At 39.3% G+C, this 22,942-nt stretch overlaps 1 protein-coding gene across 1 annotated transcript in view; it reads right to left on the bottom strand.

The window, feature by feature from the left end:
• The window catches only part of Rasa2 (RAS p21 protein activator 2), a 158,197-nt gene that overhangs the window by 119,779 nt on the left and 15,476 nt on the right, over window positions 1-22,942 (bottom strand). The window contains exons 2-3 of the mRNA XM_045136517.1: window positions 11,560-11,677; window positions 1,513-1,616 (exon numbers count right to left, since the gene is read on the bottom strand). Of these exons, the coding sequence (XP_044992452.1) occupies window positions 1,513-1,616; window positions 11,560-11,636 (181 nt within the window). The 5' untranslated portion in view covers window positions 11,637-11,677. The remainder of the gene's footprint in view (window positions 1-1,512; window positions 1,617-11,559; window positions 11,678-22,942) is intronic.

Raw genomic sequence — 22,942 nt, 5'->3', positions numbered from 1 at the left:
GCATAAAGTTCATAATTAATTAAAATATAAATATAAACATTAGTGCAACACAGAAAGGGTCATTAGATGTTATTAAGTGAAGAACAACAAAACAAGCAGTATATGTAATGACATAAATGCAAAATAAAGAATGGGAGAAAACATGCCAAATTGTTAACTATTGTTATTGTTGGGCAGTCACTAAAAATGTTAATAGTTTTGTACTTAAGAAAACACTGTTTTTAGAAGTTATTTTGTATGCTTTAAAATGATTTGTTAAACTTCAAAAACAGTCTGTCAGAAAGCATAAAAGCCAAATTACAAAGATCTAAAAAACTAAGCAGCAAACAGGATGGATATAGACCATTTTGCTAAGGAGTTCAAGAGTAAAAAGCAGAGTGACAATAGAAATTAGTTATTCAGACAAAAATGAGATGAACCTTAATTTTTCTAAGCTACAGAACACAAATATATCTCAAATTAGTAATGATGAATAAGGTGAAATTTAGGACACTAAAAACAGAGGATAATACCTATTACTACAATACCAAGATCATAGTGAAGTGATCATGAAAGTTGACACACAATATAACCAGTTTTAGTTCATGTTTACATATCACACCACAGTCTCACACAATTATTTAAGAAATGCATTTATTGGTCACTAATACAGGACTCAGAGAAAACTTGCAATTATTCCATTAGAAGAAATTTCAGGAGCTGAAGAGATGGTGCAGCAGTTCAAGGTGCTTGTTTGCAAAGCCTGATGACCCTGGTTTGATTCTCTGATACCCATATAAAACAAGATGCACATAGTAGAGTATGCACTTGGAGTTTGTTTGCAATAGCAAGATTCCCTAGCATGCTCTATGAGAGCGAGAGAGAGAGAAAGAGAGAGAGAGAGAGAGAGAGAGAGAGAGAGAGAGAGAGAGAGAGAGAGATTGAGAAATTGTATGTGTTTCAAAAAATTAAAAAATAAAACAAATTTCAAAAACATATGAAGATCAATAGTGTCAGCTTTGAATGAAAACATTATCTGAACCATTTAACAACAGCTTTCTGAACATTTACTACATCTAAGGCACTCTGTGCGATATAGTCCTTACCTTTCTAAGTATCACATTTAACTAGAGAATTTATATGTTGAATAATGGATGAAGAAACATGACTAATGAGTAACTGTGGTAGTATGTAAGTTTATGATTTATGACCAGGGAACCAGGAAAGAATTAGAAATGTTGAGCATATATTATAGTTTCTAAAAAATATTTATTTGACAGAGAAAGAGGGGGAGTGAAAGAGAGAAGGGGCATGCCAGGGCCTCTAGCTACTGCAAATGAACTCTAGATGCGTGTGCCCCCTAGTGCATCTGGCTAACGTAGGTCCTGGGGAATCGAACCTGGGTCTCTTGGCATTGCAGGCAAACGCCTTAACTGCTAAGCCATCCCTCCAGCCCTACAATAGTTTTAACACCTCACACTTAGAGAAAGGATGAATATAAACACCAATGTTATAATTAAAAATAGTACCTACCTATACGAAGATCTCTTTGTAAAACATTCTTATCATAAACATAAAAAGACAAATACTGGAAAGTTCTTGGAATCTCAAAGTAAAATTCTTCACTGAAAAATGGGCTAGAGAGAAAAGGAAAGAAAGCTCATTGTCAAATAATATCAAATAATTACATAACTATCATTATTAAATAATACAATTCTTTATATTCCCTATTAATAGCATTATTAACACTCAAGTATCAATGAAATTACACACTAAACCTTCATAGAAAAAAAGACATGAAAAACCCAAAATAGGGTTGGAGAGATAGCTCAGTGGTTAAAGTAGCTTGGCTGCAAAGCCTGATAGCCGGGGTTCAATTTCCCAGTATCCCCAGATGCACAAAGTGGCACATGCAACTTGAGTTCATTTGCAGTGGCAAGAGGCCCAGGCGCACCCATTTTCACTCCCATTTTCCCTCCCTCTCTCTCCCACGTCCTGCTTGCAAATTAAAAAAAGATAAAATAAACAACAAACAAAATAATCCTCAATCTTGAGTTTCAACAAAATCCTTTACCAACTAAGCTGACTCAGAGGGCTCAGAGGACCTCAGCTGCCAAAAGTTCTAAGCAAATAACTTTGCAGAAGTTCCTGTGGATAGATTTTTTATTTTTTATTTTTTTTAAATTTTTTTAAATTTATTTATTTGAGAGCGACAGACACAGAGAGAAAGACAGATAGAGGGAGAGAGAGAGAATGGGCACGCCAGGGCTTCCAGCCTCTGCAAACGAACTCCAGACGCGTGCGCCCCCTTGTGCATCTGGCTAACGTGGGGCCTGGGGAACCGAGCCTCGAACCGGGGTCCTTAGGCTTCACAGGCAAGCACTTAACCGCCAAGCCATCTCTCCAGCCCAGGAGATTTTAATAATACATAACATCTAAATCAGGTAATGATATATGAAATATTCTTTTTAAAAATATTTCAAAATTAAGAGCCAAGCATAGTGGTGCCTGCCTTTAATCCCAGCACTTGGGAGGCAGAAGGAGGAGGATTTCTGTGAGTTCTACACAGTGAATTCCAGGTCAGCCTGAGCTACAGTGAGACCCAATCTTGAAAAACCACACACACACACACACACACACGCACACACACACACAATTCAAAAATAGAAAAGGCTATTATTTCTTTATTTTTACTGAGGTATAAATTCCTATGACACAATCCAACTTATAGAAGTTGATGGCCATTGATAAATCAATAAACCTGTATAGTCTCCACCCCATCCAAAATATAAAACTTACCTTTCTAGAAAGCTCTCTTCTGTGCCCTAAAGTTATCTCATCACAAACACCACAAAAAAACAGTTATAATGTGAGGCTGGGGGTGATGGTGCTGAAATCCAGGGTCTTGTGCATGCTACCACTGAGATAATCTACCACTGAGCTGTATTTTTAGCACAGTGATTTGATCTCTGTCATTATGGCCTATGCTGGAGTTTGATGTAAATGTAATCACACAGTGTACTCATGTCCTACTTCTTTCACTCAGATTTATGTCTGACACTTTTTAAACATTTTATTGAGAACTTCCATTCATACAGACATTATAACATGATCATAATCACTTCTGACCATCCTTCCTTCCCCTCCTGAATCCCCCTCCACTGTGTCTGACACTTTTCCTCAGGGTTAGATATATAACATTTCATTTGTTTTACTTGCTGTGAAACATGCTATCATATTCCACAATCCATTTTCTTCGTGATATTATTTGAATTGGTTCTAGTATGGATTATTGAAACTGTTACATGAACAATTTTCTGCTAAATATTTTCTGAACATGTATCTCCAGTTTTTTACTTTTATTTTTATTTTGAGGGAGAGAGAACAGGCTTGCCAGGGCATCAGCCACTGCAATCGAACTCCAGATGCTTGCACCACCTAGTGTGCACGTGCAAACTTGCACTTGCATTACCTTGTGTGTCTGGCTTATATGGGACTTGTAGAGAGATTGAACATGGGTCCTTAGGCTTCAATGGCAAGTGCCTTAAATGCTAAGCCATCTCTCCAGCCCTGTCTTCAGTTTTTCTAGACAAATAACTGAATGTAACAGAATGTGACTATTTAACTTCTAGGAAACTGTTAAGTTTTTCTGAAGTGGTTGTACTATTTTATACAACCAACTAGTGTTCCAGTTGTTCTACTTCTTGGTAATAGTCAATTTTTCAAAAATTTAGCTAGTCTAGTGAACATGGCATTTGTGATACAAAACATTCCTATATTCTGGAAATTTCCCTTCTACCTTTCTGCAATTGCCTCACCATACTGTTAGTCAACTAATGAATTTCCTATCATTACAGATTATGTTACAATAGTAACAGAAATGGTTTTAAACTATATTTTCTTTATGTTTAGTGATGTTAACTATCTCTTCATGTGTGCCTCTTGAACATTTGTATATCATCTGTGAAATCTGTTCAAGTCTTCTCATAATTCATATTTTATTTATTTTCAAGGAGATAGAAAATATGAATAGGGGCTAGAGGGATGGCTTAGTGGTTAAGGTGTTTGCCTGCAAAGCTGAAGGACCCAAGTCCAATTCCCTAGGACCCACGTTTGCCAGATGCACAAGGGGGTGCATGCATCTGGGGTTCATTTGCAGTGGCTGGAGGCCCTGGTGCACCCATTCTCTCTCTCCCTTTCTCTGTCAAATAAATAAAATTGAAAAAAAAAAGTTTTTTTTTAAAAAAGAAAATATGAATAGGTATAGCCAAGGCCTCTAGCCAGTGCAAATGAACTTCACATGCATGCAACACTTTGTGTCTAGCTTTATGTGGGTTCTGAGGAATTGAAACCAGGTTGTTAGACATTGTAAGCAAATGCCTTAACTACTGAGCCATCTCTCCAACCCAAGTCTTCTCATATTTTAAATGTCTTTTTACTTAGTTATTAGAGCTTTTGCTTTAGTTTAAAACAAATGCTACATATAAGGCTTTTACCAGAGTATTTTTTTTACAGGTGTGGCTTGTCATTTTCTTGATGGTAGCTTTTGAAAAAAAGGGGTCTCTAATTTTTTAAAATATTTATTTTTTAAATTTATTTATCTGAGAGGAAAGAGGGGGAGAGAGAGATAATGGGCATGCTAGGGTTTCCAGCCACTGCAAATAAACTCCAAATGCATGCACCACCTTGTGCATCTGACTTATGTGGGTCCTAGGGAATCGAACTGAAGTCTTTTGGCTTTGTAGGCAAGTACCTTAACCACTGAGCCATCTCTCCAGCCCAGATGTCTCTAATTTTTTTATTTGTTCAGACAATGTTTCACTTTGTAGCCCAGGCTGGCCAAGAATTCACTACTGGAGATAAGGTGGGCCTTGAATTTGTATCAATCCTCCTGCCTCTGCCTCCTAAGTGTTAGAAATTGTAGGTGTATACAAACAACTTGGGCAGGATGCCCTAATTTTGACAAAATCTAATTTATTAGTTTATTAGCTTTCTTCTGCTTTTCTTTTTTTTTTTTTTAAGGATTATGCTCTTCTGCATCATAAAAAATTTTCTTCTGTGTAATAGCCTTTATTTATTTACTTACTTTTTTGAGGTATGGTCTTACTCTAGCCCAAGCTGGCCTGGAATTCACTATGTAGTCTCAGGCTGGCCTCAAACTCACAGGAATCCCCCTACCTTTGCCTCCCAAGTGCTGGGATTAAAGACATGCACCACCATGCCCAGGTGCAATAGCTCATTTTTAGAAGCCCAATTCTGAAGGTATTTAAATTTTCTAGGAAAACATCAACCTTTGAGATGCCAGAGAGTATCTTTTGTTAAGAGTACTTCTTTCTTAGGGATGGAGGAGTGTCCAGCACTGAAACATCTCACACCCTCCAAGGCTCAGGGTCCATTGCAGAAAAGGTGGAATATAAGAGCCAAAGGAAGGGAACCACTCCTTACATACAACTGTCCAGACAGAAGTTGGCCTCGATATCCAAGACCTCACAGTGCCTAGCAATACCTACACAAGACCCTCATAACAGGAGAAAAAGATGATGATTCCAAATTAAAAGAGAGACTAATGGAGAGGGGGAGGGGATACGACAAAGAGCAGAGTTATGAAGGGGGCAGTGGGGGAGGGGAGGGAACTACCATGGTTTGTTGTAAGTACAGAAGTTGTCACACACACGTATATGTATATGTATATGTATATGTATATGTATATGTATATGTATATGTATATGTATATGTATATGTATATGTATATGCATATGTATATGTATATATAGAGAGAGTACTTCTTTCATCACTTGCATGTTCTCTTCTATACGCAGATGATCCTAGCTTCGAATGCTTGTATTTATATAAAAGTTGGAGTAAGAGTCAGCAGAAGCCAGGAAGCTAGAAAGGGCTACGAGTGGGGAGGGGCATGTGATATGACAGTCGAAGAGTGGAGCAGTGGGTGGCAATAGTTAAGCAGGGATGGGGTGGAGGGACGAGGGAGACAAGGTAGGGGTACATATCAATAGCCGAAGAAAACTAGTTGAAAAGAAAAAGAGGTTCAGTAAAAGAAGGATGGGGAGGTGAACAGAGAAGTAACAGGAGGGGGTTATGATCAAAATACATGTATGAAAACTGATATTAAAAAAGGTTTCCCAAGTGAATTCCAGGTCAGCCTGGACTAGAGTGAGACCCTACATTAAAAAAAAAAAAAAAAAAAAAAAAGCCGGGCATGGTGGTGCACGCCTTTAATCCCAGCACTCGGGAGGCAGAGGTAGGAGGACTGCCGTGAGTTCGAGGCCACCCTGAGACTCCACAGTGAATCCCAGGTCAGCCTGGGCTAGAGTGAGACCCTACCTTGAAAAACCAAAAAAAAAAAAAAAAAAAAAAATTAAAAAAAGAAAAAAAGCAAAAATTTCCAGAGCTGGGCACAGTGGCACATGCCTTTAATTCCAGCACTTGGGAGGCAGAGGTCAGAGGATCACTGTGAGCTTGAAGCCACCCTGATACTACATAGTGAATTCCAGGTCATCCTGGGTTAGAGAGAGACCCTACCTCAAAAATTCAAAAAAAACCAAAACAAAACAAAAAAGCTTTCAGGCTTTTAGCGGTTAAGGTGCTTGCCTACAACGCCTAATGACCCAGTCTGTACCCACATAAAGCCAGATGCACAAAGTGGCACATGCACTGCAGTTCTGCTGGAGGCCCTGGTGCACCGTTCTCTCTTCATATCTGTGTCTGTCTCTGCTTGTGTGTGCATGTGTGTGTCTGTCTGTGTGTGTGTGTATTTAAAATTGAAAATTTTTGAAAGAAGTACTTCTTGAGAATGCTTTAAAAAATCCCTTTAAAAAGTACCATGAAATACAATATTATTATGTTGTAACTAAACAAAAAAATGACAATTCTTATAGAGGTCATTTCTGACATTGTCTAGAACATTGGTGACTCAGCTTTTTAGTTGTTACAAAGCCTAGCTAACTTTGAACTACATTTTTCACTTCAAATGCAATCAAGCCAAACTTTAAAGTTGGTCCATCAAAGTAATTAGCCTTTTAATTAGTCTCAACATAGAAATCAATGCAAAAAAACCACTATTAGTCACAGATGACATGTGTTTCCTTTATATTATTTTATAAATAATTATAAAATGAAGAGTTTCTTGGGTCTGGAGAAATGGTTTAGTGGTTAAGGAACTTGCCTGTGAAGCCTAAGGACCCAGGTTTGATTCCTCAGTATCCATATAAGCCACATCTGGAGTTCATTTGCAGTGGCTGGAGGCCCTGTCATGTCCATTCTCTCCATTAAGTAAATAAATAAATAAATAAATAAATAAATAATTTATATATCATACATATGCACTCAAATATTTCAAAAACACATTCAGAGCCAAACTTTAAAAGGGAATAATGTTACTTGTGTCACTGGCACATTCCAACTTCAACAACCTAACCTTCATATGTGACTGTCCACATCTTTATTTAATAAATTAGTCTGTCTATTTAAAGAAAACTTCTCAACAAGGTTGGTAATGAGCCATGACTATATTTACATAGTGTCTAAAACAACACTGTATTGGTATCACTGACCTGTAATCATGCTATTACTTCTGAGGAAACTCCTGATGTGGGGAGGGAGGCAGGAAGTACCGGATAATGCTGTCACTTTGTTTACATACAGCTCTTTTATGAAAAGGATTTGACACGTTTAGAAGCTAAATCAACTAATTCACACCTACTAAAGTATTTTCTGTTTTGTATAATACCTGTTCTATGAAGAATGTGATAAATATTCAAAATTGTGAAAACTAAAAATTGGAGATGGAGAGATGGCTCAGCAGTTAAAGGCACTTGTTTACAAAGCCTGACAGCCTGGGGTTGATTCTTCAGTACCCGTGTAACACAGATATACAAAGTGGCACATACATCTGGAGTTCATTTGCAGTGGCAAGAGGTTCTGACATGCACGCATATTCTCTCATTCCCTCTCTAAATAGTTATACATACATACGTGTGTGTGTGTGTGTGTGTGTGTGTGTGTGTGTGTGTGTGTGTGTTTGTTTTGTTTTTTTAGGTAGGGTCTCACTCTAGTCCAAGTTGACCTGGAATTCACTATGTAGTCTCAGGGTGGCCTCGAACTCTCAGCCATCCTCCTACCTCTGCATCCTGAATGCTGGGATTAAAGGTGTGCGCCACCACACCTAGCAAAAAAGTATTTTTTAAAATTTTATTTATTTATTTATTTAACAGAGAAAGAGGGAGAGAGAGAGAGAGAGAATGGGCATGCCAGGGCCTCCAGCCACTGCAGACGGACTCCAGATGGGTGCGCCCCCTTGTGCATCTGACTAACATGGTTCTGGGGAATCGAACCTGGGTCCTTTGGCTTTGCAGACAAACGTCTTAACCACTAAGCCATCCCTCCAGCCCAACAAACTATTTTTTTAAACTAAGAATAAGGGCTGGAGAGCTTGCTTAGCAGTTAAGGCGCTTGCCTCTGAAGCCTAAGAACTCACATTCAAATCTCTAAGCCCCACAAAACCAGATGTAATGACACAAGTGCACAATGCTGCACATACACACAAGAGGCACACACATCTGGAGTTTGTTTGCAATGGCTGAAGCCCCTCACATGCCCATTCTCCATTCTCTCTCTGTCTCATTCACTCGCTCAAAAAAAAAAAAAAAAGAAATAAAAAACTAAAAATAATCCTGGCATGGTGGCACATGCCTTTAATCCCATCACTCAAGAGGCAGAGGTAGGTGGATTGATGTGATTTGGAAGCAGCCTGAGACTACATAGTGAATTCCAGGCCAACCTGAATTACATTGAGACTCTACCTTGAAAAATTAAAAAAAAAAAAACAACTAAAAATCAAGGGGCTTTATCTCCTCCTGCATTCTCATGAGCAGGAGCTCTTCATACTCTCTTCTACCTTCCTTCTTTTTCTTTTTTCTTTTTTTTTTTTCTTTCGAGGTAGGGTCTCACTCTAGCTCATGGTCTCCTGGAATTCACTATGTAGTCTCAGGGTGGCCTTGAACTCATGGCAATCCTCCTACCTCTGCCTCTCAAGTGCTGGGATTAAAGGTATATGCCACCACTCCCAGCTACAACCTTCCTTCTCTTAATCTAATAAAGCCTCTCTAAACTTAAAAAAAAAAAAAAATCAAGACAAACCAGAGGGGGGGGGGGAAGTCAAGTATAAAGAAGAAATGAAAAAATAAGTATCAAACTCCTACCTACATATGAAAGAACCCATGAAAAATTTAAAAGGTGTCTACTAACTTGGTTCAAGAAGTTACCATGGGGCTGGAGGGATGGCTCAGCGATTAAGGTCTTGCCTGCAAAGTCAAAGGATGCAGGATCGATTCCCCAGGACCCATGTAAGCCAGATGCACAAGGTGGTGCGTGCATCTGGAGTTCATGTACAGTGGTTGGAGGCCCTAGTGTGCCCATTCTCTCTCCTCTCTCAAATAAATAAATAACTATAAATAAGAATTTAAAAAAAAAAAGAAGTTACCATGACATACGTAAGTACTAAGAACACTGAAATGAAAATCAGGTGAGCAAGGGATTTGAATTGCAGATTCTTTTGCTCTGTTCCTCAAGGAAGAATGCTAGTGGGCATCTATAATCCAAGAAGTGTCTAATCTAACCATGGTCTAACTGCCCAAGGTGACATTAGCCTTCTTCCACATTGCAATACGACTAGTAAAGATGGATAAAGAAAAGGATTTATTTTCTTCTACACAAATATTCAGCACTGTAAGAGTAAAAAGTTGCAGGTTCATGCTAGTGACTCGCATGTAGTTTTTAACATATTACAGACTATCAAAAGAGTCCAATTCATGGATAGTGACTTTTTGTAATCACTGATTAACTTGTGATATGACATCAATATATATTAAACTAACAAACTGAAATTTAAATAATTTTAGGTTCTTAAACTCAGTTTTGCTTCTAATTTCTTTTATTACATGACAAATTATTCAGCCTTTAGGATGACTCAGTTTCATCATTTATAAATGTAACTAACACCTATCTATAAATCTGTATATATAAAGAACACCAAATCTCTAATTGGGGAGGGGTTCAGTTAAATACTTGCCACACAAGCATAAAGACCCCAGTTCAGATCCACACCGCTCATGTAAAAGCCAGGTGTGCCTGTAATCCCAGCACTGGGAAGACGGAGACAGGAAGACCCACACAACTTGCTGGCTACCTAACCTAGAAGAATGGATGAGTGGGTGAGATCCAGGTTCAGTCTTGAAAAAAATCAGGTGAGAAGTGGTAAGACATCCAGTGATGGCCTCGGTCCTCCAAACACACACATGTATGTACACATAATCACACATATGCCCACATGCATATGAACAAATGCACACATAAGCACATACAAAATTCTAATACAATTGGTACAGGCAGCTTATGACTCATGATTTGAGGTATATTAAAATCTTTTGGGGTTATTAAAACACCTTCAGTTATATATAATAGCTTTCTTATTATGAAGAGTTCAAAATTATAAAACTTAAAAAATAAAGAAATGTGTCGTGGTATGCCTCTATAACCCTAGCAGTTGGGAGAATTAGGTTAAGAGGAACAAGAGGTCATCAAGAGGTCAAAGCAAACTAAGCTATATAGCAAGAACCTATGAAAGATTATGCATATTTGATATGTGTATATAAAATATATATGATATATATGAGAGAAAATAAGCATAACTCCTACAACCCTTGTTTTGACTTGTCCCTGAAGACTACATTCTTCCTGCATCAGAATTATGCCCACGACATTGCTATAAGGCAGAAGAGACAATTACAATCTGCTATGATACTCTCAAAGTAAAACTACACTTTCAAAGATGAAAACTCTACCCAAGGGCTCATTTTCTGATAATGCACTAATAAGTAACTTGTATGAGCTTTTTGAGAAAATTTATCTTGAGGAAAATAAAATAATGATGTGCTTTGAGGAAAGTTCAAACAAACTGGCACAAATTTGCCTAGAGAACAGACTGAAGTATTATGACAGTTGTTTTCAAAGACTTGAAAGCTTGTCATGAGATAAACTAAACTTATTCCCCAAAACTCCAAGAGATAGAATTAGGAACAATTAGGGGGAAACACACATTCTGAGGCAATGCAAATCCATGAAAGGAAGCACTGCATCTACCTCATTCTCATAGACATATGAATAAAAACAACCCAGTAAGTTCTTGGCATATGGTAGGATCTGTTTAACCCTTAACCAACTAAAGATCAGCATTTTCTGAGAGTCAGAAATATTTCAAGGCCAAACAGACTGCTTAGGAAGCAGTATACTCCCTGATCATTGGAACATTATTAAGCAAATGCTGTATGTTCACTTGTCAAAGCTAATGCCAAGAAGGAACCCAGTTTACAGTTAGTCCAGCTCAATGAACATTCAGTGCTCCTTCAAACACTTAGATTCTCTAGTTCACAAAATAAATTCATAATGTAAAAATAATTCAAAATATAAGTTTCAAATGAAGAAAGTCTTGATGATAAAAATGTGCAAAATGTATAAAATTATAAACACTTATCATATGAATGACAAATTCAATTTCCTACCAACCTTAAAGATTTCTCAACAACTTGGGTACGATAAACTTCTTCCTGGTCCAGATTTATAGTACAGAAACAATCTCGCATTTTGTTGGGTCCAAGATATGGCAATAAATTTTTTGCTTCACCTGTTGGCACAAAAAGTAAAACTGATATTACATATCCTCAGTTACACCACACAAAGCCTAGAAGAATATACATATAACAGCACATAAAAAAGCCCAACAACCAGTGATCAGAGAGGAGACTGATAAGACTGAAGGATGTTGCTAAAATATAGTTGAACCCTTCATAAGAACTCTGTAACAAAGTATCCTTTTTTTAATTTTTATTTTTTATTTATTCAAGAGAGAGAGAGAGAGAGAGAGAGACAGAGAGAATGGGCACGCCAGGGCCTCCAGCAAACTCCAGACACATGTGTCACCTTGTGCACCTGGCTTATATGGGTCAAACCAGGATCCTTTGGCTTTGCAGGCAAACGCCTTAACTGCTAAGCCATCTCTCCAGCCCACACAGTATCTTTTTTCATTAAAAGAGAAAGCCAACTAAATCATTAAAAAAAAAAAAAACAACTAAAGGAAGAAGCTGTGTGCAATGACATGTGTCACACTGTCTCACTTCACGCTGTCCCCATGAAAAGGCACCCTCCTTCCCACTAGCACTTCAAAGATTTTGCTTGACAATTAATTCTTCTCTCCTGAATTAGCATTAATTCTCCTTTCTACCAGACTTTCTTTATTAGCAAAAATATGAGTTTCCCAGTTTTTTTAAAAAAAACGGAGAAAGCATGACTGGGGAGATGGCTGGTGGATAAAGTGTAAGTGTGACTTTGGATCATTAGAACCCGTATAAAGCCAAACACTTTAGCAGGCATCCGTAATCATCTGTAACCATAGCATGCCAAAAGTGAGATAGGAAAGAGACAGGAGAATCTCCCAGAAGCTTACTGGCCAGTTAGCCTAGTGAATGCTGAGGTGGATAAGCAACCTCAAGGTGGAAGGCAAGGACCAAAGTCCAAGCTTGCCCTCTGATCTCCATATGTGCATCCTGTGCACAGGTCCACACAACACTGAAAACAAAACAAGCATCCTTGATTCCACTTCCCTTTTTCAGATTCTCAAAAGCATTATCTTCACTTTCCATTCATGCTCTGACCCCCTCTAATAAGCTTCTGACCACACTATGACAGACACGGAAGCTGCTTCAGTCAAGGTCACCAATGACAATGAACACTGGGTTTAGTAATCCAATGTTCAGCTCTGTTCTTATCATAAGCAATCTGGCAGCACCATTTAGCACAGTTCACATTAACACCTCTCCTTAACGGTCTCTTTCTGTAACTTCTACAACATGGTGTTTCTGGCTTTCCTCCTGCATCACTGGTTCTCTGCTCACCCCTTCCACCTTTGATGTTTAAGTGCCTCTTTGCCTAGGTGAACTCCTGCAGGTGCTATTAACACAGGTGTAGCTACTTCTGTACCTACAGGCTTGGCCTCCCCACCTTCATACTAGATGTAAAAGTTCAATCCAGCAGGTATCTCAAAGTTGACAAGTTTCAGAGAACCTATCTAATTTCCTCCCTTACACATCATCACCATCAGCCCACCACATTATCTCACACATACAGTCCATCAGTAGATCAAGATGCCTGAAAAACGAAAACCCCAAATTCAGCTACTTCTTTCCTTCAATGGCATCGCCCAAATTCAAGCAACCGTAACTTCTCTTTTGGATAAGCAGGACAGTTTCCTAACTGGTGTCTGCTTTTACTACAGCTCCTCCAATTATCTATTCTTTATCCAGCAAATATATTTTCTTTTTCTTTTTCTCCTTTCCCTTCCCTTCTTTTCCTCTTTCTCCTTTCCCTTACTCCTAACCCCCTTCCGTTCCTTTCTTTAGGACCAAACCAAAGGCCTTATGCATGAACGCATAGTAGACAAGTGTTCTACCTCACACCATAACCCACACCAAGAAGTGTGATCTTTTAAACATATTAACATCAGTCTCTCCTCTGCTGTTCAAGCTTAAGGGCTGTGCCTAGAATGTTCTACTTCTCTTCGTATGGTTGGGATTTTATTATCATTCAAGTCTCAGTTCAAATGTCATTTCCTCACATAATTCCCCTGATTATTCTATTTTTGATTACTTTGTGTGTGCATGTGTGTGTACTGTGGTGCCCCCCACACTTGCTTGCGGCAGGGGTCACCTGACTGCAGTGGCTGGAGTGGAACATTGGGTGTCCCACTTCGTTGTTCTTCCTGGCTGATTCTTCTACCTAAGACAGATAATTCTGCAACCATACTCCATTTCTGTTTTGTCTCCCTTGGTAGAATTCATAGCTACCTAAATCTACTAATTTTTACTTAAGGTTTGTGGGGCTATGGAGGTGGCTCAGGGAGTGGGTAAAGCGCTTGCCATGCTCAGATGAGTACCTGAGTTCAGATCTCCAGAGCCCATGTCAAGCTGGACACTGTAGTGCTAGTGTCTGTGATCCCAGTGAGCCGAGGGCCGCAGGCCAGTTGGCCCAGCAAATGAGTGAAGGTGAGAACCAATTAAAATTGTACTGTCTATCAGAAGCTTAATAGGAAGCACACATTTAAAAATCAACAAACAAGTAAGTTTCAAAATTAAAAATAAGGGCTGGAGAGATGGGTCAGTGGTTAAAGTGCTTGCTTGCAAAGCCAAAGGACCCGGGTTTGATTCCGCAGGATCACATAAAACCAGGTACACAGGGTGGAACATGCATCTGGAGTTTATTTGCAATGGCTAGAGGCCCTGGCACACCCATATTCATTCATGCATTCATTCATTTATTCTCTATGCCTCTTTCTCTCTCATAAATAAATATATTTTTCAAAAATTAAAATAAGAGGGCTGGGAAGATGGAACCATGGTTAAAGGCACTTTCATGCAAAGTCTGCTGGCCCAGATTCAATTTCCCAGCACCCACACAAAGCTGGATGCAAATGGGACATGCATCTATGATCCAAAGGTTCATACAATAATGGGAGGCAGAGCCAGGAGAATCCAAAGTTCACAGTCAGCTAGGCATTCCTCTGCAGTCTGGCAATTCATTTGTAGCAGCCAAGCAACCCTGTCTCAAAGAAGGTGGAGTATACACACACCTTGACGTTGTCCTGTGATCTCCCCACATTCAATGTGGTAGGCATGTCTACACACACACACACACACACACACACACACACACACACACACACACAGCGAGTAACGCTAAATAAATAAGTAAAATTTTAAAACTTCAAGTAAGAAAAGCAATGGAGAAGAACCAGAACAATCTTCTTTGGTACTTAATTTATTATTAAGAGTAGAAAAAAATTACCATTTAACCATTATAAATTTATGTTCATCTCATGTAGGATCAAGAAATTTCACCTATAAATGATCCCAAAATTGCCTAAAATGGGTTGGTTCTTACAAATGAAAGCTCCCTAATAGGAAAAATTACATATGCATATAAAAAAATACGTATTATATGTAAGATATTCATAACTTGTATGTCCACCCATTTGCCTCTTCCTCAAAAGACTCTTCTTACCTAAAGCCCATTTTTCCACCAGAGTTACCCCACCTTCGTGCCTCTCTCCCTCAGGACCATGTTCAGCAATTCTATTTCAACTTGACACTGTTCTAAACTTAAACATCTATTTAATTATGGCTAGCTTTAAGGAGAAGTAGGTTCTATACCTGGACAAAATATAGTGAATTAGTAGTGTTCCACATGCATTTCAACCTCCTTAACTGAACCGCATATCTTCTAGTATTGCAGAGAATATAAGCTAAACACTAAACTTCCAAGTCTCTTGCAGCTAGGATTATGATTTAGGTTGAACCAATCAGGTTCAATCACTAGAAAAATGGAAAACAAAAGAAAACAGAGGGCTTTTTTTCCTACTAGGCAGTATCCACATTGTGCAGCAGCACTTGCCGAAGTCCTGGGGTTCGGTCAGGCTTCATCTGTACTAAGAAGCACAGGGCATCCTCCACAGTACAGGTTGTGGCAGGTTGGGATGATTCTAGAGCCAGCAGCAGTGACAACAGCTTAATGATGAGGGTGGCTACTTGCCAACACCTGTTTCTTAATACTAGCACATTTCTAACCGCACAGAGGTGGCAAGGTTCCAAGACAAAAACAGCTAAGTTACAGCTTCCCAATTTTTGAAGGACCCTTTCTGATCTTAAAAGTAGTAACTTTTTTGGTAGCCCAGCTTCTGAAATGTTATTTTTGAACATCATTCGTGAAAATTCTACCCAGAGTAGTTTTTATTGTTGTTCTTTCCAACAATTCTATATGCCACTTAGAATCCCTTGTTAAAAATCTTCTGCCTCGGGCTGGAGAGATGGCTTAGCGGTTAAGTGCTTGCCTGTGAAGCCTAAGGACCCTGGTTCGAGGCTCGGTTCCCCAGGTCCCACGTTAGCCAGATGCACAAGGGGGCGCACGCGTCTGGAGTTCATTTGCGGTGGCTGGAAGCCCTGGCGCGCCCATTCTCTCTCTCTCCCTCCATCTGTCTTTCTCTCTCTGTCTGTCACTCTCAAATAAATAAATGAAAATGAACAAAAAAAAAATTAAAAAAAAAATCTTCTGCCTCAAATAGCTTGATCAGGTTTCTTATAAGGAATCTTTGTAACAAATGAGAAAAACCCACCTCACTTTAGTAGTGACCAGTGTTTGGGAAAAAGCATTAGCTAGATGAGGCTATCTAGATCAAACATGGACTCAGAAACACTGACATACTTTATCAATGAAAACTACTTTCACAGTTCCAGCAGATAATGAGTTGATTAGTAAATCACATTTTAAAAGGTGAGTGCTTCAACTCTGAAGTGAAGATATACAAATAGATCTTAATGCTATGTATGGTTGAATCTGTCTTTGGAAAATATTTTCTCAACTGCTACAGCATTTGATTTTAGTTTGTGAGATGATACTTCAGCAAGCCATATGAAAAAATAAAAGTGATTTTTACTTGCACTTAAACAAAAGGGGTATGTGTGTGTATATACATATGTACACAAGAACAAGAACATGGAGAGCAGAGGTCAACCTTGGCTGTCATTTCTCAAGTAGGATCTTGCTTTGGCCTGAAACTTGCCATTAGTCTAGACTGGCTAGTCAGTAAATTGTCTCTGCCCAGAGGTGGGTTTATAAACACCTGCTCTCACACCCAGCTTTTTTACATAGGTTCTAAGGCTAGAACTCAGGTCCTCATACTTGCATAGCAAGCACTTTACTGACTGAGCTATCTACCCAGCCCACAAAGGAAGAATGTTTTTATAGCTCCCCCTCGTTTGAAAAGTTCTGTACATGCTAAAATACTGTAACATGCAAAAGCATATATACTGGCCCTATAACAAAAACTGTTGATTTGAATGTCATTATTTCTATTAACAATGAATCAAGATTAAGAGGCAATCAACTGTTACAGGCTAAAAAAGGAGGCCAGCACCCCAGCATAACTCCTTCATTCTGTAACCCTTATTCTTATTGAATTAATGACCTTAAGTACTTAAATTCTTTTCTGGATTACATTATGACTTAAAGCATAACAGTTAACTAAACTTCTTTGAATACATTTCCTTTCCAAAAACATGGATTTCTTTTTTAAATTTATTTATATGAGAGTGGCAGAGAGAGAGAGAGATGGAGGGAGGGAGAGAATGGGTGCACCAGGGCCTCCAGTTACTGCAAACGAACTCCAGATGCATGCACCACTTTGTGCATCTGACTTATGTGGGTACTGGGGAATCGAGCCTCGAACTCGGGTCCTTAGGCTTCACAGGCATGCACTTAACCACTATGCCATCTTTCCAGCCCCACAGATTTTTTTTTTTAAGACAAACTCAAATGAAGGCAATTCATGGGAAATAAGCCACAATGCAGAATTCTTAAAGGAATACTATACACAGAGGAAGAAGACAGTTCCACATGGGAGAAACAAGGTAAGGATACATTCCAAGAAAGTAACAGATAGAGAAGAAGCCAAGGAAGGAATTGCATCCAACACAGCAAACATCCATAACTTCCAGGAGAGGGAACAGAACTGTCAATTACCAACCAACCAGATATCAAACATCACAAACAACAATAAACCTCTGTCAAGTATAACCCTGAATACATGACCTTAATTCATCCATTAAAAGACACGAACTCATGGATTGTGTTCAAAAAACAAAACAAAACAAAGAACATGATCCAACTATCTGCTGTCTCCAAGAAACTCACGTAGCTAGGAATGATATCTGTAAGCTGAGAGTCAAAACTTGGAAATCAAACTACTAAGCAACTGAGAGCTGCAGACAAATTGGTATGGCCATTCTCCCAGCTGACAAAATAGACCTCAAGCCAAGTGTGGTGGCACATGCCTTTAATTGCAGCTGGGAAGGCTCACTGTGAGTTCAAGGCCACCTAAGACTACATAGTGAATTCCAGGTCAGCCTGGGCTAGAGTGTAACCCCACCTCGAGGGGAAAAAAAAAAGACTTCAAACCAAAAACAGAGAGATAAATAAGCCCGCTGTGCATTATATATTAAAATGAATTATTCATCAAGAGGATAGAACTATTGTAAAGATTTGTGTGCCAAATCTTGGGAGCCTCAATTTCATAAACAAACAATAAGAGGTATGAACACCCATAGAAGTCCAGATCCAATACTAATGGGAGACTCCAAAACCCCACTCTCAAATCTTGATAGGGTTTCCAAATTAATACAATCAGTAAAGAAACCTCTGTGCTAGATTACACCACAGATCTACTGAATTTGACAGTCTACATAGCAGTCTACCCAGCATATAGGAAATCCACATACTTCACAGAGGCACAGGGAACCTTCTCAAAGATGGACATAGGCCACAATGAAAGCCTTAATATTTTTTTCTTTTTCAAGGTAGGGTTCCACTCTGGTCCAGGCTGACCTGGAATTCACTCTGTGTTCTCAGGGTGGCCTCGAACTCATGGTGATCCTCCTACCTCTGCCTCCTGAGTGCTGGGATTAAAGGTATGCATCACCACATCAGGATGAAAGCCTTAATAAAATCTAAAAAAATTAAAATAATTCCTTTCATCCTAGCAGACCACTGGAATAAAGCCAGAAATTAAACAAACAAACAACACCAACAAAAAAAAAAAAAAACACCAACCTGGCCAGGCATGGTGGTGCACAGCTTTAATCCCAGCACTTGGGAGACAGAGGGAGAAGGAATGGCTACGAGTTCCAGGTCAGCCTGGGCTGCAGTTAAACCCTGCCTCGAAAAAACTAAAAAATAAAATTTTTTTAAGTTAAAAATAAAGGAAACTGGAAATAGATGGGATATACCCCAATATAATAAAGGGTATATACAATAAACCTATAATCAACACTAAACTAAACAGGATGTGGTAGTTTGAATTAGGTGTTACCATAACTAGTAAATTCTGAATGCTAGGTCCCCAGCTGTAGCAGTTTAAGAATCAGAACCTTCCTGGAGAAGGTGGGTTGTTGGGGGGTGAGCTTATGGGTATGACAGCCAGCTTCCCCTTGCCAGTGTTCAGCTCACTCTCTTGTTGCTGTTCCCACCTGCTATGGCAGAAGTGATGCCCAGCCTCTGCTCATGCCACCTCTTCCCTGCCATCATAGAGCTTCCTCTCAAGATTATAAGCCAAAATAAACTATTTTTCTCCCACCAACTACTTTTGGTCAGGTGCTCTGAGCCAGCAAGAAGGTAACTGCAACAGAGGAAAATCTGAGATTATTTCCGTTTAAAATCTGGACAAGATAAGGATTCCCACTCTCTCCAGTCTTATTTAATATGGTTTAGGGTCTTAGAGCAGTAAGTTAGGAGAAAGATATAAAAGGAATAAAAACTGAAAAGGAAGAAGTTAAACTTTCTCCTTGCAGGTAACATGACTCACTGTTTAAAAGACCCCATAAATTCTGCCATAAACACCTTCAGTGAAGTTGTAGGATACAAAAGTCAACATTCAAAATCGGTGCCTTTTACATACAACTAATGGTAAACTTAAATGAGGAAGAAATCAGGAAATATGCCCCATTCACAGTAGCCTCAAAAAAAAAAAAATAGCTGGGTGTGGTGGCACACGCCTTTAATCCCAGCACTCAGGAGGCTGAGGTAGGAGGGTTGCCATGAGTTCAAGGCCACCCTGAGACTACATAGTGAATTCCAGGTCAGCCTGAACAAGAGTGAAACCCTACCTCGAAAAAAAAAAAAAAAAAAGAAAACAAAGTATCCTCAAGGAATAAACCTAACCAAAAGAACTCTGTAAGGAAAAATTTAAGATACTGAAAAGAGACACTGAAAATACTACGTAAGGGAAAATGCATTTGTATTTGCAGAATTAATTCTGTAAAGATGGTTATACTACCAAAAAATATCTCCAGATTCAATGCAATCCTCATTAAAATCAACGGCAGGCCCAGGGAGATGACTCAATAGTTAAAGGTGCTTACCTGCATGCCAAGATTGCCAACCTGAGTTCAATCTTCCTTACTGCCCACATAAATGTGGAAGCAAAGTAGCACAAGCGTCTGTGATCCCAATGTTCCTATGACAATGGACAATGGGAGATGGAGCCAGGAGAATCCAGAAGCTCACAATCAGCAGTGGCAAGAGAGACCCTGTCTTAAGAGGGTGGAGAGAAAAAAACACCCCAAGGTTTTCCTGACCTCCATACATGACTGAAATGTGCACAGTCATATATATACATCATACACAGATGCACATATGCATATATACAAATAAATATTAAAAACAGGGAAAAAAATCAAAAAAAAATCAGTAGCATTCTTTTTGTTTGTTTGTTTCTATTTCATTACTTGTTTTTGGAGGTAGGGTCTTGCTCTACCCAGGCTGACCTGGAATTCACTAAATAGTCTCAGGCTGATCTTGAACTCACAGAGATGCTCTTACCTCTGCCTCTGCTGGGATTAAAGGTGTGTGCCACCACACCACCCCCAGTCCCAGTGGCATTTTTCACAGAACTACAAGAAACAATCCTAAACTTTGTATGGAAACACGGAAGACCACAAGCAGCCAAAGCAACTCTAAGCAGAAAGAACACAGCCAAAGGCATTTCTCCATCAGACCTCAAACTATATGGCAGAGCCACAGTAGAAAAGGCAGGATGGCCCTGGCACAGAAATAGACATACAAGCCAATGAAACGTAATAAACCTAATTTTTGCCTAATGTGTCAAAAACATGAACTGGAAAAAAAAAGGCTTTTTTGACAAATGGTGCTTGACAAACTGGATGTCCATGTGCAGAAGAATGCAATTAGAGGCTGGGGAGATGGCTAAACAGATAAAGCATGCATGTGGATCTCCACATGTAAGTGGATGGCTTGAAGGGACAGGGAGATTGGAGAATTCACGGAAGCTCATGGGCCAGCCAAATGGAGAAGCGAACAACATGAAACTGCCTCAAAAAGGTAGAAGTTAAGCCGGGCGTGGTGGCGCACGCCTTTAATCCCAGCACTCGGGAGGCAGAGGTAGGAGGATCACCGAGAGTTCAAGGCCACCCTGAGACTCCATGGCGAATTCCAGGTCAGCCTGAGCCAGAGTGAGACCCTACCTCGAAAAAGAAAAAAAAAAAAAAAACGGTAGAAGGTAAGGACCGACACCCAAGAGGTTTCCCCAGACGTTCACATGCACTCTAGGGCATACATACACCCACATTCATACACATGAACACACATGTCCCCCCAAAACAGAAATAACAAAATCAGATCAATCTATCTCATTCTGTTCAAAAATCAATTTAAACTGGATCAAAGCCCTTAACTTAAAACTAGAAACTCTCAAAGTACTAAAAGATAACATAGAAAAAAATACTAAAAGATATAGTTAGATGCAAGAAAATTCTGAATAGAATTCCTCACAATGGCTCAGGAAATAGCCCTAAGAATTAACAAGTGGTATGGATTACATGAAATGAAAAAGTGCTGCCAACAGAGTGAACAGAGTGGGAGAAAATCTTTGCCAGCTCCACTTCTGCCAAAGGGTTAAGACTGAGAATATATAAACTGCAAAAACTGAATACCAAACCCCCAAACTGGCAATCCATAAACAGAAATGAACTAAAGAGACAAAAGTTCTCAAAAGAGATACAAATTTCTGTATTTTAACTAAGTTTATTTATTTGTACATGTGTGTGCACGCACGCATGAGCGCAAACCAGACCTTTATGCCACTTTCTGCAACCAGCTTACATGGGTGGCTGGCATGAACCTGGCTGGTCCTGTGGCTTTGCAAGCAAGTGCCTTTGACTGATGAGCCGTCTTCCAAACCCTTCCATAAAGATTTTTTTTAAAATGTTCAAACCCTGGAGCTGGGGAGATGGCTCAGTGGACAAAGCGCTTGCCAGTCAAGCTGGAGTTCCCAAGTTCAACCAGCAGAGCCCACTAAAAAAGCTGGGAATCTTGGTGGGCTTCTGTAATCCCAGAATGCTGATGATGATGGGAGGTGGAGACAAGAAAACTTCCTGGAAGCTCCTGGAAAAGGCAGAAAACCAAGCAGAAAAAGAATCCAGAGAGGGCAGTCCTGCCTTGAATAAGATGAAAAGGTAAAGACTGACCCAAAAGCTGTTCCCTTACATCTACCCGTGTACACATGCTCACACTCACACACACAAAATAATGAAAAGCACAAGGAAAAGGGTTCAACATCCTTAACCACCAGAGAAATGGATAGTAAAATTACTTTGAGATTCTGTCTCCCCCTTGTCAGAATGGCTACCATTCAAGAAAATGAGTACCATGATGGTGGGGATGTGGGGAAAGAGGAAGGACCCTTACTCATTCATTGCTGGTAGGAGGGTAAATTCGTGTAAGCACTATGAAAATTAGTGTGAAGGCTTCTCATAAAAACTAAGAACAGAACTATCATGACCCATAGGATTCTATGTCCTACTACAGAGATAGTTGCAAATTCACATTACTGCTGCTTTTTCCACAGTAGGAAGGAATCAGCCTAGATATTCATCAACAGATTGGATAATGAAATATGGTACATATACTCAATGGAATTTTATTCAGAAAAGTGAAATTATAAAACTTGCAGGAAAATGGATGGACCTGGAGGATCTTTTTATTGAAACACAGGTGAACTCATTTATTTACATACTGGCAATGGCTGCTTTCTATACCAGGCCAACCTTGAGTAGTAGGTCCCACAGGATTATATGGCCTCAAAACCAAAAATGTTTTTATACCATGTGGCCCTTTAGGCAAAAAGTTTGCTTAACCTTTTGTATGATTCCTTGATAGAATCATTTTTGCAGAACATAACATTCAAGCAGACAATGAGAATCTCTCTTTTAGCACAACGTACAAACCAACTTTCTGACCCAAGCACCACTACTAAAATCTGAACTTCTACACA

Source organism: Jaculus jaculus, chromosome 17 (assembly GCF_020740685.1).
Source record: "Jaculus jaculus isolate mJacJac1 chromosome 17, mJacJac1.mat.Y.cur, whole genome shotgun sequence".
Lineage (NCBI taxonomy): Eukaryota > Metazoa > Chordata > Mammalia > Rodentia > Dipodidae > Jaculus > Jaculus jaculus.
Note: the sequence above shows the minus strand (reverse complement) of the source record. Positions and strands in the feature narration are given on the sequence as shown.